General features: G+C 48.4%; 1 protein-coding gene across 1 annotated transcript; it reads left to right on the forward strand.

The window, feature by feature from the left end:
* Window positions 1-281: 281 nt before the first annotated feature.
* CILP (cartilage intermediate layer protein) lies at window positions 282-9,346 on the forward strand. Its single transcript, XM_009989671.2, has 8 exons — window positions 282-339; window positions 1,458-1,541; window positions 2,411-2,464; window positions 3,932-4,117; window positions 5,246-5,560; window positions 5,669-5,777; window positions 6,223-6,380; window positions 7,005-9,346. Exons 1-8 carry the CDS (start codon window positions 282-284, stop codon window positions 9,344-9,346), a joined length of 3,306 nt encoding a protein of 1,101 aa, XP_009987973.2.
* The last annotated feature ends 6,369 nt before the right edge of the window (window positions 9,347-15,715 follow it).

A 15,715-nucleotide genomic window follows, 5' to 3' on the forward strand; every position in this document is an offset into this window, starting at 1 on the left:
ATGTCATTACAAAGCAGAGCTCTGCAGAATAGATTTGGGCTCAGATGTGATGGAGAAGCAGAGGGGATGCGAACCCCTTGGGGGGCATGTGGGGGGGTGCCAGGGGTGGGTAGGTAGGCAGGGGGTATAAGCAGCCCCATGGTGTGTTTTGGACTGGTTCAGCCTGGGAGAAGGACCCTGGGTGAGCCTCGACACGGCTGGGCTTGTCTCCGCAGGTCTGGGGAAGGCGCGAGACGGCTGTGAGTACCCCAAGAAGCCCCCGGTCACCTCTGGAGACAACGATGGTCACTGCAAAAGGATTGATCCTCCTCCTCCTCCTGGGAGCCACGTCCGTTTTAGGTGAAGGTTAAAAGTTTCTATTCCTGTCTCTGCACTGTCCCCTGCCCGCGGGCACGCCGGCATGAAGGCACGTCTGCCGATGGCCGCTGAGCCAGCAGACTCCGGCCCGACACTGATGCCGGGCACTGCTCTGGCTCAGTGTGGCATTCACCCGGCCAGACAATTTCCAGCCGAAGGCTGGCATCCGTCCAGCGCCCAGAGCACAGGCAAAGCCCGTCTGCAAGTCAGCCAGCCTCAGGTTGACCAGAGATGAGCCCCTCTGCCCACCACACGTGCTGGGACCATCCCTGCCTGCCGCTCCCGAGCCCCTGTGGCATCCAGCCTGCACCCCGGCTCCCATCCCAGCTCCCGTCTGCTCCAAGCAGACCCACCCTGGCCTGGCCAGTGCCTTATCCATCGCCCCAGCACAAAACAACCCGAGCCTCTGAGCCGAGTCTCACAGAGAAAACCTGTTCTCAGGCTCTTTGGATTTGTTTTTGGAGGCTATGGAGGAATTTTGCCCTGAAGGGCTCTGGCCAGACGCCCGGGGATAAGAACAGGGGCGTCAATTTGTCGCTGGGGAGGTGCCCAGAAGCCCTGCTGAGCCCCTGGGAGCTGGGCACGGGTGAGAGCTGGTGCTGGGCAGCTTCGGGCTTAGCTCCCAGGTTTAAATGGGACCAGTCCCAGCCAGCACCCTGGGATACAGCCATGACCACCAGCTCCCCTCAGGCACGCAGGCAGCCAGCAAGTGCAGAAACCAGTTCATGACCTACAGCGACAGCCAACCTCATCCACCTCAGGCTCATTTCTCCCCATGCAGAGAAAGGCAGGATATATTTTATATCTCCAGTTATAAAAAGACGATTTGATCTGAGCTGCTCCAACACAGAAAGCACAAAAAAGCATTTCTTGAGTGATAAGGGAAATGGCAAATTTCCATCATACCCGCACCACAATGATGCTGTGGGACATCTCCATCACGCACTTCGCTTGGCATCTCCTGCACTGCATCCCGCAGGAGCTCTAACCAGCCACAACCCAGAGGCAAATCTGAAAAGCTGAGCCTAAGGATGCCCAACCCCTTCAATCTAATTAATTCATTATTAATCTGATATAATCTCTAATTTACTGACCCTCAGGTCAAAGGCTTCTGAAACCAGCCCTCAGCAGGATCCAGATAAGACAGAAAACCTTCAGCCCGCTGGTAACGCTCAGCTTGGAGAGTAAGTTATTTCCCAGCTCGGGCAGCTTTCCCTCGCCGGGACGAGGGGTGTTTGCACGTGTCTTGGTTTCTTCAGCCTTAATTTACAACCAAACGGTAATATTGGAGTAGATCAGGACATTTAAGCAATGGAGTAAATGTTAAAAATCCGCAACCGCCCGTAGGGTTTTGGCTATCGCTGACACACACTGTTGGCTCCTCTCCTGGAAAAGTGAAGGTCAAGTGTGTGACCACAGCCCCGATTCCTGCCGGAGGCACGCACGGCCCCTCGCCGGGCTGGGAGGGCAAGGAGGGCCATGGGATGGGCAAGAACACGTTCCGACTTGCCTTTCCCCTGCCCAGCCTGTCCCCACACCCGGGGCGGTTTGTGACACCATGCCTTTAGGATTAAAGCTGTGGGGCATTAATTACCCGCAGAGCTCAGCCTTCCATCCCCCTTCCAGCAGCTTCCTTAGCCACTGGGGAGAATCAAAGCACCGAAACCACGGACACTCACAGAGAGGTCCCCTCCACCTGCTGAGAGGTGTATTTTTTAGGAGAATTACCAAGAAAATTGTTTTCTCCTCAAAATACCCGGCACAGGCAGTGATGCTGAGGCTGGGGCTCACAAGGCAGGGACTGACTCCTGCTTCTCTAGAGAGAAATAAAGCAAAACCTTGAGATTTTGACCAATGAAATCGGAAACTAAAGCACGTGCACTTAGCAGCAGTGAGCTGTAAACTCGATTTTTACCTCCAGGAGGTAACGGGGTGTACCCTGGCTGGGTTGAGCAGCCAAACTCGCTGCAGCCGGGTCGGCAGGAGGGAGTGGTGCTCAGCCAGGGAGCGGGCAAACCCTGCCCGAGTCACCCCGCGCGTCCTCTGCCCGCAGGTACGAGGAGCAGCTCTCGCCGGGGAGACCCGACCTTCACCTACGTCAGACGCAGTATGTTCCTGCCGGCCGGTGCCGCGGGGTAGCCCCATCCCTCCCCACATCCCCGTCCCTCCCCACACCCCTGCCAGTCCTCGAGCCCCTGAGCTTCTCCCTCATCCTCCACTTTCTGCTTTTTCTGCTGTCGAGGTGCTACCCAGAGCCATGTAATTTTTCTCCACAGGTCTCCCCTTTTCCTATCATCACTGGCCTTGCAGATTAAAGTAGCTGATCCCAAGCAAGCTTAGGATCTTACTGAGACCCCACTTTAATCTGTTGCATGTTAAATTTTTGCTTGGGGCAAGTACAGGCGGGCGTTTTTTCATGTGCCACCTGGGACAGGACCACGTCCCCAAGCCCACCTCCTCCTGCATCCTCCAAATTGCTAAATAAGGTCTATGGATGCGCCACTCAGGATAATGAACTGGAAATGCCGAGGTGCCAACAGATTAAAAGCTCGCCCATCTAAGCCAAGCGCTCGCTCCGAACCAGACGTGATGCTCCAGTGGCTGCTCCCAGTTAAATGGTCCTTTCCAGCCACCTGCTTTTGTAAGCCAGGGGGTCGGTTTTGACTGTCGCCAGTGGAGCAGTCCAGCCGTGTGCCTGTCTGCCTTTCTAGGAACTAACCCAACCTGGTTTATTACAAATCAGGTGGAAGGGTAGGCGTGGGAGATGACACAGCACACGTCTCCAAGGAACCTCATTTTTAGAAACTTTAGTCACAAGCGCATCCTCGTAAACATTATTAGAACATTGTCACTGAAAAATAAACCCAAACCACAGACTTGGAGTGGATCTCATCCATTCAAAGCAGCTTAAATTAATACCATCTAGTAGCCCAGTTAAAGAAATTCCTTTAAAAATCTAACCGCATATTAAACTCTCAAAAAACCCCCTTTGTGTTTTACCAATCAGCTGGCCCCTAAGACACTCAGCCTGCTTGGTAGCATCTTAGGCTTCTGGTTTGTACACAGTAAAACTGGTGCTCAGAACAGGACACATGCTTCCCCTATAGAGAACATATGTTGAAGTAGGTTAAAGACATTCAACATGACCATACCAACAGTTTTACTCTTTTTTTTTTTGTTGGTGTTGTGGTTTTTTTTAACCAACCACATTTGAAACGCAGACGAGCAATGCCCCTCAGACAGCATTTAAATGACAATGTGTGTTTGATTTCCTTTAAGCCAAAGTTATTCAACACTAAGCGTGAGCTGCCTGCACTTTGCTCCCCTCGAGTTTATCTTAATCATTCCGAATTCGGCAGCCTGCGGGGAATTAAGTCAGAAGCACTCAGACACCTTCTTGTGCTTTATTTCCCAGCTCCCTGAACATGCTTTAAGTTTGTTTAATCCATGTGGCACGTAATACCCAAATGCATAGTCTGACCTATACAGAAGTTGTTACGAAACCAACTGCCGGTTTTCGGGCAGCCATACGTGTAACGCGCGTCTCAGTAACACACCGCTGATGTTATTCAAGGTCCACTGGTGCAAGATCCAAAAAGGTTTTTGTCTCCATGGTCGAAATGGAGTGAGTGCTCAGGAAAGTGTGGCCAAACCGGTGTGCAGAAGCGTACCAGATCCTGCCTAGCTGAGCACCTCTGGGGCGTGCACTGTAATGAAGCAACTGAGGAAGGGCGGCTCTGCATTGGACATGTTTGCTCAGGTGCTCCTATAACCTCACTTACGGGCAGGGGATGATGTCCTGATCTCACCACTGCGTGGGTGTTGTACTCCCTTCACTGTTATTTTGCTCTTCCTTGCCAGAATTTCGTGATGCCAGTGCCTTCCCGAGCAGGGATGGAAAGTACTGAGGGAGCAGAGCACAGGGAGTTTATAGCCAAATAGCAAGATAAGGGAGGGGGATCCAGATATGGGGAATCATCGGGGACCCATAAAGATCCTGGGGATCTAGGAAAAACCTCATTAATCTCTTTATAAGAGCAGGTCTCAAGGTGGAGTCAGCGATTGCAAGGCAGCTGCCTCCATGCGATCAGCCCCAGGAACAAGAAGAATTGGGAATATTGAATTGCCACAGCCCCTGCTGAAGGGGCACGTAATTATTTATATTATTCTTATAATCCCCTTTTAAACCAATAATTCAGAATATAGTCTATGTTTTCTCCAGGAAAGCTAATTCAGGTTTTTCCTGATTCCTTCAATTTATTTCCAGCTACAAAAATATATCAGGTAGCTGCTGTACAGGGATGCTCTGCGATTGTAAAAGGAATGACCTGAGCCCTTGCCTTGGGAAGAAATAGATTATTACTTAGGATTAATCACTATAGGTAATTAAAATGTTTCAGAATCACTGTTTGGGAGACCTGTTAAGCCCATTGGCAATTAACTTACGTCCTGCCCAAGCCAGGATACCATCGAGTAAGGGGAGACAGCTTTTAAGATAGACAAAAGTCATGATGTTTGGGCATAAGTTGGGAACAGAAACCTACAAAGTTTAAGGCATTTGGATTTGTAATTTTGCCAGAGTTGAGCTAAGAGCTCTCGTGCTGATGTGGATTCAAGTTTCCCTGAAATTCAGCCCTTTGGGGAAGATAAATAACAGTTCTTAGCTGTAATTATATCCACGTGGCTGCTTTCTACTAATTATCAGGTTCAAAACGACTTTGTCCCTATGCTTCTAATGCACAGCTGTTGATAATCAGTCAAAATATGTTTTGGATACAATTTATTCCTTACGCAGTATCTGCCTTATTGCATCTAAATTAAAAGCAGATGTGAGACTGTGAGGATTACGGGGACTTGGGGTGCTTTCTGACTCGTACCTCTCCTCCAGCCTGCAACATCACCTGCCCCATGGGCCGCGTCAACGCCGACTGCGACGCCTGCATGTGCGAGGATGCGACCCTGCACGGGAAGGTCTCTCTCGAGGACGGGTCGCCGGCTGCCGATGCCCGGGTCTACCTGCAAGCCAAGAAACTCAAGCTGCTGACAAAGGCCGATAACAGGGGCATGTTTAGGATCCCGGGGGTTTGTCCCGATGGCAAAAACACCCTCAAAATAAAGAAAGCCAAATACGCTACCGCGACTGTCACTGTGCCCCAGAGCAACAGAAGGAATCTGGCGATCCAAGTGCAGCTGCACCGATCAGGTAGCCTCAAAGCAGGGGGGAATGCAGGAGGCTTTACCCACCAATCAGAAATCAACCGTGATTTTAGGAGAGGAAGAGTAACGAGATGGCCTTTTCCTCCTCCCGCAGGCAAACCCTACATTTTCAGGAGCCCTGAGGACAAAGCCAGGAGAGTGGGACAGAGCGTGTCGCTCTGCTGTGAAGCCCGTGGGAGCCCGGCCCCCGACCGCTACCTCTGGTAAGGGACTCAGGTGTGATCAGGCACAAGTCTTACCTGTCCCATGGATTCAATTTTTATCTCCTTACCATAAAAGATGGGGTTTTAGCCATAAAAAAAGTTAAACACGCCGAGAACTGATTACTGCAAGCGACGGTTTCCTCGAGATATTCAGAGCTAGTGTTTCTCGCAGGTAAAGTAACATGATTTGCCGAGGGACTTACTGGAAAAATATACAAATAAGAGTTTGAAAAACATCAGCAGGCACGACTGGCAGCTCTGCCAGCTGCCCAGCAGCCACATCTCAGTACTACCAGGGGAAGGGGAACAACCTTTAGGTGATGCCACCTAACCAGACTACAAACGGGGAATCTGAAGCAAGAGGTCTGGCAAAATCCACACGGCCATCCTGCTCTGGCCAGGCAGTCAGTCTCCGTCCCCCTAACCGCCTGCCTGTTCCTGGCAGGTACCACAACGGCTCACTGCTGGATCCCTCCTTATACAAATACAAAAACAACCTGGTTCTGAAGAATTTGAACAGAGATCAGTCAGGAGAGTATTTCTGCAAGGCCAGCAGCGCTGGGGGGTCGGCGAAATCCCAGTCTGCCAAGCTCGCTGTAATAGGTAAGAGAAAATGTGCACGATGCTCTCCAAGCAGCTGGGGAGGCGGCGCGGTGCAGAAAGCAGAAATTGTGATGCATGCAGGGAAAAAAAGTCACAGAAAAAATATTCAGGGGGTTTCCGTTAGCAGATCAGCTTGCGTGAGCTGGTTATGAACCAGATGCTCTCTACAAACTGGAGCTCTGGATTGCAGGTGACCTGCCAAGCTCAATCTGCTGGTTTCAGCAGACTTCTCACTGTACTTGCTGCCTGACACGCGAGTATTTCTGTGCATTTGTTTTTAAATCCTGGGACACTTTTTAGTCTGCCCATAGCCAAAAAGCCAGGCAGCCACAGAACATCTAGCTGAGGGTGAGCTGGATGGCAGCGGTGGGTGAGCAGGACCAGGGATGCTCCTGCAAAAAGCACTGCTCTTGATCAGGTACCTTCAGTTAAAGCTGAGCACCTGCTCCACTGAACTGGAGGCCAGCTGAATTCGGCTAACCAAAATCCTGCAAAACATCTGGTTTGTGGCTGTGAAAACCCTCACTGTTAGCAGAAGCAATGTTTAGCTCTGAGGGTTGCAGACCACATAGCGATGACTGTGCAATTATTTCATGCTGCTCATTAAGAAACCCTATTCAACAGGGAAACAAGAGGCAGCCTGCGACTCCCAACCCCAAAGCCACCTCATCCGACTTCCACATGACTGCTTCCAAAGAGCAACCAACTCCTTCTACTACGACGTGGGCAAGTGCCCAGCAAAGACCTGCGCTGGGAAGCTGGATAAGGGACTTCGGTGTAAGGACAACGTCTCTTACTGCTGCGGGGTGTCCAAGATGGAAACCAGAGACATCTCCTGCAACGGGTACACGCTCCCCACTAAAGTCATCACAGAATGTGGCTGCAAAAAATGCACCGAGACGAAAATAACAGTTCGAGGCAGAGCCACGGCGGCAGATAATGGTGAGCCACTGAGGTTTGGCCACATCTACATGGGGAACAAGAGAGTGAGCATGACTGGCTACAAGGGAACCTTCTCCATCCACGTCCCAGCAGACACGGAAAGACTGGTTCTGACTTTCGTCGATCGGCTGCAGAAGTTTGTGAACACAACAAAAGTTCTGCCTTTCAAAGAAAATGGAGGGGCTGTGTTTCACGAGATCAAGCTACTAAGAAAGCAAGCCCCTGTCACGCTGGAATCCACAGAAACCAACGTGATTTCCTTGGGAGAAATGGAAGATGATGATCCCATCGCCGAATTGGAAATCCCTCCCAATGCCTTTTACAGGAAAAATGGAGATGCCTACAGAGGCAAAGTGAAAGCCAGCGTGACATTTCTGGACCCAAGAAACATCTCAGCGGCCTCTGTGACACAAAGTGACCTGAACTTTGTAGACGACGAAGGAGATGTATTCCCACTCCGCACATACGGCATGTTTTCCGTGGACTTCACTGACGAACAGGGCACTGAATCTCTTAATGCAGAGGAGGTGAAAGTTCATTTGGATGCTGCCCAGGTCAAGATGCCAGAGCACCTGCAAGAGATGAAGCTTTGGTCACTGAACCCAGAGACAGGATTATGGGAGGAAGAAGGGGACTTCAACCTTGAGAAAAGCAGACGGCGCAAAAGGGAGGAGAGAACTTTTTTGGTGGGGAACATGGAGATCAAAGAAAGGCGCCTTTTTAACCTGGATGTCCCAGAGACCAGACGATGCTACGTCAAAGTCCGAGCGTACAGAAGCGAGAGGTTTCTGCAAAGCGAGCAGATCCAAGGGGTCGTGATTTCTGTTATAAACACAGAGCCAGAACCAGGGTTCTCCTCCAACCCCAGAGCATGGGGCCGTTTCGACAGTGTGGTCACCGGTCCCAACGGCGCCTGCGTGCCCGCCTTCTGCGATGAGCAAAACCCTGAGGCCTACACAGCTTACATCTTGGCAAGCATGGGGGGTGAAGAGCTCGAAGCGGTGTCCTCTGCTCCCAAACTCAACCCCAACACTATCGGGGTCCCACAGCCGTACCTCAACAAGCTCAACTACAGGAGAACAGACCATGACGACTCTAGCACTAAGAAAACGGCCTTCAGCATCAACATGGCCAAGCCAAGCCCTAATTCTCCAGAAGAGAACAACGGCCCTATTTATGCCTACGAGAATCTACGAGAATGCGAGGAAGCTCCACACAACGCTGCTCACTTCAGGTTTTACAGGATAGAGGGAGACCGGTATGACTACAACACCGTTCCCTTCAGTGAAGATGACCTCATGACCTGGACCGATGACTACCTGGCATGGTGGCCCAAGCCCATGGAATTCAGAGCCTGCTACATTAAAGTAAAAATAAACGGGCCCCAGGAGGTGAACATAAGGTCTCGTAACATGGGTGGGACACACCCGCGTACCATCGGCAAGCTCTACGGCATCAGGGACGTCCGCAGCGTTCGTGACCCCGAGCAGCCAGACGTGTCAGCAGCCTGCTTGGAGTTCAAGTGCAGCGGCATGCTCTTTGATCAAGACCGTGTGGACCGCACACTCGTGAAAGTGGTCCCTCAAGGCAGCTGCCGCCGAGAGAGTGTCAACAGCATGCTCCACGAGTACCTGGTGAACCACCTCCCCATGGCTACCAACAACGACTCCAGTGAGTACACAATGCTGGCTCCTCTCGACCCACTGGGGCACAACTACGGCATCTACACCGTCACTGACCAAGACCCGAGGATCGCCAAGGAAATCGCCCTGGGCAGGTGTTTTGACGGCACGTCTGATGGCACCTCCAGAACCATGAAGAGCAATGTTGGTGTTGGGTTGACTTTCACCTGTTCGGAGAGGAGTGCAACAGAGCAAAGCATCTTCCAGTCTCAGAGGAACTCGGGCCAGCAGTCCATACTGGTTCTGCCAGGGGAGAGTCCTGCATACCGAAGGCAGCCAGCAAGCCGCCAAACCACCCAAAGCAGGATCCCGATGAGACGTCAACGTTCTCCCGCATACTAGAGCTGTGTGGGAGTCTTGGTAAAATCACTCGCACTTGATTAAATATAATTTGAAAGTAACATCTACCTGCTAATAACCTAATTCAAAGCTGGTAGGTGTCATTATTTTCGAAACATAATTAAGGTGCACTTCCCTCCCCCCCCACCAGAAAGGAAAGACATCAGGCAAAAACTGGGGGCCAGTAGCGGTAGTGGGTTTGCGTCTTATTAAATGCATCCATAAAAATCCTCTTTCTGCCTGACATTAAACAGCTTCACATGATAGCCTACAGGCAAGACTAAACACATAATTCAATTAAGTCACGTACGTAAAACATTCTTCTGTTCTGCATCTGCAGACTTTGCCAGCCCAAGTACCTGTACAGTAGTTGGTAACGTGAAAAGGAATAAACTGATTTCCTGAATTCAACTGCAAGGTTTTGTACTTGAAATGTAAGTATTTTATTTATTTCTAGCTTGTTTTAGAATGACTGTGTTCAAGCTAAACTACCAGCAGCTGCATTTCTAAGAACTCACATGCTTGATAGCACGGAGATGTCATGCGGATTTGTAGGCTCCACGTGGGTAAAACTACAGTTTTCTCTTGCTTCTTGCGTTATTTGACAAGAAAATCCATGCTCTATGATAGGGTAGGTTAATAAAAAAAGTCATTTTGTAACTTCGACAATGCCGTGTTGCTTTTGTGTTTGACATGCCCAAGTAAACCATGTGTAGAGCTGACCAAAGAATAACCTTCAAAATTTCACCTTTCTGTTCACAAACAGGTCACACCTTTGTCAATGTGAGATGATCCTGGGTGTGGGTGAGGCGTTTGGCGGGTAGCTGGTGCTCCCCCAGGTCTGGGGCTTGGCTGCTGCAGGCTGCAGTCAGGGAATCTGTCTCCAGCTTGAGATGTGGAGAATCAGCAACTGTGCTGGGTGAAGCAGAACAGCAGGTCAGGGCAAGGCATGAACTAAGGAGACAGCAGCAGGGGCCTCAAAGTACGACAAGATATGGGGGGAAATAAGGCTGGAAACCCATGCTTTAAGAATGATAGGAAACCAGGCAACGTAAAGCAGGGCTGGGAGGTGCAGAGCCAGGGAGCAGATAGATCCCTCTGTATTCAGCAGCAGCAAGCAGGACCCTGCTGGGCAAGAAGTTGCCCCTAGCTGAAGGTACAGATGGCCACAGAAGGGGTCAGACAAAGTGATCCATCTCCAAGTCACCTATTAAGTTGCCCTGTAAAACCCCTACTACTTCTAGAGCAGAATCGAGGACCTCACCAGCACAGAAGGCATCCTGGGCTTACACTCAAACACCAGCAATAAAATTCTGGGGTGCAGGCAAGCCAGCAAGCCTCCAACATCCAAATTTCCACTGAGAGAGATCACAGTAAAGGTGGGCAGTGCTACTGGATGAAAACCAGAATTCAAACACATGCTCCAGCGTGGGTTTCCCTCTCCTACCTGATCCCCTCCTATAAGTATGACGTCTGTTCTAGGTCTGTGTTGTTGTACCTACCACCCGTTAAGGCCACGGGGAATCTTCCTGCAGCCTTTGGCAAGTTCAGAACAGGTTCACAGGTCTGACATGGAGTATCCCAGGCATTAAACACAGAGCTGTGGAGGACCGAGCGCCTGCGCAGCCTGAATTGTGCTTAAAAAGGTAAAAAAATCCCTTAATAAATCCATGCTTCTATGCAAATTGACAGTTATCAAAGAGAAGCAGGAAAGGAAGAGCTGTGGAATACTCTGGCACATCCTCTTCATACCAATGAATTTAGACTCTGTGTTTTCTTTCGTGTCTAGTCTGCTGCAAGGGCTTGGCGCGAGCTGGGGCCAAGGCGGTCAGTGGGGAGCATTAGCTTGGACCTTCCCGCAGAGCTCTTGGCTTGCGCCGCCGACTCGCAGAGAAATGTCTCTTCCCTCTGCTCCCCTCCTCCTCTGCACACAGACAGCCAAATCCCAAACTCAAGTTTCGTCACTTTGAGGCAAATGACTTCTACAGACCAACCCAGGAGATACAGGGATGAAAGCAGGCTTGGGATCTTGTCCCTGTGGTGCATGTGTGCTTGCCAGAGCCAAACACAGCAGAGTACAGGGCTCTTCCTTTTGGGGAGAAATGCCTATTTAACAGGAGCAAAATGGTCACAGCCCTACAGCCTGACACAGCAAGAAGCTCTCCAAGTTTCCCCAAACTGTCCCCCACTGCAGCTTAACTCCGACTTGGAGGAACAAACTAATCTCTGCACTCTCCAAGTCCCTGAGCTCTCAGAGGACACTGCAGGCAGAGTACATGGGATAGAGAGCAAGACAGAGAGGTCTCAAACACGGGTGCTTAAGCACTACCAACAGAAAACAACCTTGGCCCAACCACCACCACCCAGTGCTAACATTTCATCATTACTGATGAGCCACCACGCCAAATACATTAAGAAAATTCATGTAAGAGAAAAGCTACAGCAGGTCCTGGCATCCACCGCTCGCTCCCAGAAGTTTTATCCTATAGTTCAACCTCAGTTCTGACTTGTCCAGCTTGTGTTTATGGTCAGCGTATGGCAATGTCCTTTCTGCAACCTGAAACCTAACCCAGACTCCCACATATCAAAGGAGAGCATCAGCTGGAGGAATGCAGCAAGGCTGCGACTCAGCTCCTCCCTCGGCCTTCGCCTTCGGACCACCAACCTTGAGAAGCAGGCTGAAGCAGAAGACCTGGCTCCTAAACGGCGGCAGGTTTGTGGCTAATGGCAAAGCATCTTCCCTTAAGGTCACTTAGTTTCCAACCCTCAGATAAATCTGGTGACCTATCCCTCCTCCTGTTTTTATGGAAGGGAAAATATTGCTTCCCAGAAGCTGTCAGGCCATCAGCAGTTAGGATAAACAAAAGGACGGATATTCTTGTCTAGTCTCAACCTTCAAATTATTCAGGGATTTTGCAATCAACTTTTTTTAGACAGACTCAAGCGCTCCTGTGATTGATTAGTCACCTACGCTTTTTGTTTATTTGTAATTTATTCAGCAGAAAACAGGAATAAAGAAGTTTCCTAGGAAGCAGGGGGAGTAGGAAGGTTTCAGATCTTGAAACAGATGCATCTAGCTGCGAGTCACCAGCATCCTAGGAAATATCACTCCCTCTAACATTTATTTGAAATCCAAGATGAAATCATCCCTACCCAACAGCAGAGCCCTTCTGGTGCCCAAACGTTTCGCAGTTCTACTCGTAATTTGGCTTCAGCGATCTTAAACGGAGCCGTAGCAGATGCTGGGTCTGGGAATACCTCTGCTACTTTCCCTCCCTCATCCGAGAGGAGGACAGCCGTTTTATTTTGTTAGTATCGCTTTCCAATTGCTAGAGTGGCTGTACCTGACCTCAGCAGTGGTACTGGGGACTGAATCACCGTGTCTATGTTCCAGAGTCAACCCTGACATGCTATTCCACACCTCATCAGTGAATGCCCCATTTTTGTTTTGTCTGTGCTGCAAAAATAATCAGATTTTCATTACCAAGTTAAATCCCTACAGAGTGAGGTGAAAGCAAAGTTTCCAAAGAGACATTTTGGCTAACAGCTGCCTGGGGAACACCAATTCCCTTTAAAACTTCTCTACTGTGTCAAAAATAGCATGCCAAAGATTTCCTCCATAAAAAAAATACATTAATCTTACCCTCTGTTCCTCCATAAAAGAACTGGGACAAAGTTGTGCCTGTTAAGAACTAGGACATTAACTGTTAAGCAACAAAGAACTGTCTAATCTTTGATAACCTCTGGCACAGAAAGCAATTTTAAGAAGCCTTACAGCAAACTCTGCGTAGATCAAAAGATTAAGTTACAAGTATAGGTATCCTGCCTACAAGATGGTTTAGACATTATTTGGTATTAAACAACTAACTGAAGACATTCTGTACCAGATTTTCACAATCTTCTGTCCAGTTGACCTCGGTTTTCCCCCAAAAGAGATGGAGCGAGCACCATCTACAGGGTTTCTGAGCACATGCCACCTCAAGCTCCCCGAGAGACGCAGGGAAACTCCTCACCGTTGCTCTAAGCTTTAGTTCGAACTGAAATCACCACCCGCCAGCAACGACTGACTGCAACAGATCTCACACAAGGCGCGATCTAAAACTGTCAGAGACGTACGAATTGCTCCACAGGTTCTTCCGGCTGGAAGTTGACATTCCAACTAGTAGCATCAATGCCACCCAGGAGTAACGTTGCTTTGCTCCGTGCCATTTCGGAGTTGTGAAGGATAGAAACACAGTTCTTCTGTGCTGTCAACTTTATGATGCCAGAGCAGATTCCAAAAAGCAAAGGAGTTAAAGAACTTTCAAGGAAAGTTTCCTCAGAAGTCATTCCTAGGAACAAAGCAATTAATTTAAGTTTGGTCATCTAGAAACGTTTAACCCTAAATTGCCTGTATTGTTTCTGTAGGAGTCCCACCTCACCATTCATTTTGTTCAGGTCATAATGAACCACAATTCATTTTCCAGTGCCTGGGGACCTGGTACATCAGAAAAGTTGGGTCCATCCCTGCTAATAGATAACTAAAAAACTTCACAAGTCCAAAATTCCTTCTCATTCGTGCTTAAAATTATCTACAAATTGTGGCGGTGGGGGTTTGGGTGGGTTTTTTTTTCCTATACTCATTTCTCTGCTAATTCAACTTCTGATACAATCCATGCCTGAGGTCAGACCCCTACCATGCAGCATCAAAAACCTCATCATCTACAGGGAAGGGGCTTTAGAGAACATGCTCTTATCCTCAGCAAACATTGAATATTTGAATTCCAATGATGCCCAAGAGTGTTCTTTAAAAATAACTGGTGAAAAATTCCCAGAAGCTCCACCAAGGAAAACACAAGGCAAGCAATCATACAGCTGAGATGCAACAAAACCCAGGAAACCCCCAAATCCATCCACCATCCCCACAAACACCCAAAAACCCCACTCACCCACCATCCCTTCTGTTGGCATAAGGTGATCACTAACCTTTCATAGACTGATCCGACCAGAGTAAAAGCAAAATGACTTCACAAGGAGTAGGTGGGAGCAAATCACAAAAATACATCATTTGCTTGGAAACAAACTTGCTGGTTTTGGAACTTCTGCAGCACAAATGGTACCCTTGAGTCTGCGGTCAGAGACAAGAGGAATTCTCCACAGGAGCCTGACTTCCACCTCACTGTTGTTTCCAGCTTTTGACTCTGATTCAGAGGCTTGGATTTCCTGGAGGATTGTGTTCTGGAAAACCTGTCAGAGGCAGATTAATTGTTGGACCAATGGCAATTAAAGAAAAACACTGCAGCACCTGCTTTAACAGATGCTTCTTCAGAAATATTTTAATCCATGTTACATAAGATATTTTTCTAGATTTTTTTTTCTTTCATTCAGTGAGTCACACTCGAGCACATCAAGCTCCTGTCACCTTGATGTAAGCCTCATGAAATCCACACCTGACTTGAGCTCTTAAGTTCCAGACACGACTGCCTGAAAAAGACACGAATGGGTCGAAAAGCCTGAAGATCCAAAAGGATGTGTGGAAGAGGATGTGCTGGCATTTACTGATGAGCATGAGGAAAACACAACCTAAGCTGACAGAACTCCTGTGATTTTTTTTTGGTTTTAGGCTTCCAAAATTTCAGTGATAATGCTGTAAATATGTAACAGAACAGTGCCTCCTCAAGTCTGAATAGCTCCAGTGGCTCTGCTTTTATTCAGTAATATTCAGGAAAAAAAAAAAAATCAGGCAAACACTAGAGCACCTGCTAAGATCTTGCCAGTCTTTTTTTTTTTCTGTTATCCTTACAGTGCTACATTATTTCTAAGACAAGAAAGTAAGAGAGTCATCCATTTTGGGGTTCTTCACATGAAATGCTCCTTCTTATACATGTCATTAACCACAGGTAGGTTGAGGAAAAGCTCAAATTAGATTAACAACTCACCAGGTAAAACCTCTCTCATCAGAGAGAAAGTATGACAGTAGAAGATTAATTTTCCGGATAGATGGCACACAAATATTAAGTGGGATATATTCTAGGATATGCAAGCAAAAAGAAGGAGGAAGACATGGCAATCAATATGGTTAAATAGAAAAGGTAAGAAATTGATCAGAAAAGCTAAAGACATCAAAGAAAAATATCTACTGAACAAGGTGAATGACAAGTTTATAGACTAGAAACAGAACCAATGAGATTAAAACAAGTCACTTGTACTGAAAAGGAAATATACACAGTAAATTTTTCTTTTCTGAACTTAAAAGGAAACAAAATGATGTGCTCACATCACACGCAGGTGACTAAAACCAATCAGCTGGCATTCATGGATGACATTAAACACTACCTACTATTTAGAGCATTTTCAAAATCAACAGGCCCAAATAAACACCACGATGTCCTA

The sequence above is a fragment of the Tauraco erythrolophus genome, chromosome 14 (assembly GCF_009769465.1).
Source record: "Tauraco erythrolophus isolate bTauEry1 chromosome 14, bTauEry1.pri, whole genome shotgun sequence".
In the NCBI taxonomy this organism is placed as follows: Eukaryota; Metazoa; Chordata; class Aves; order Musophagiformes; family Musophagidae; genus Tauraco; species Tauraco erythrolophus.

Excerpts from the sequence above, each read along its gene's own strand:
- CILP (XM_009989671.2), top strand. The coding sequence starts at position 282 with ATGGTCACTGCAAAAGGATTGATCCTCCTCCTCCTCCTGGGAGCCACG. Across the intron at positions 1,542-2,410 it reads GGTAACGCTCAGCTTGGAGA|GTACGAGGAGCAGCTCTCGC; the intron begins GTAAGTTATTTC and ends CTCTGCCCGCAG. Across the intron at positions 4,118-5,245 it reads CATTGGACATGTTTGCTCAG|CCTGCAACATCACCTGCCCC; the intron begins GTGCTCCTATAA and ends CCTCTCCTCCAG.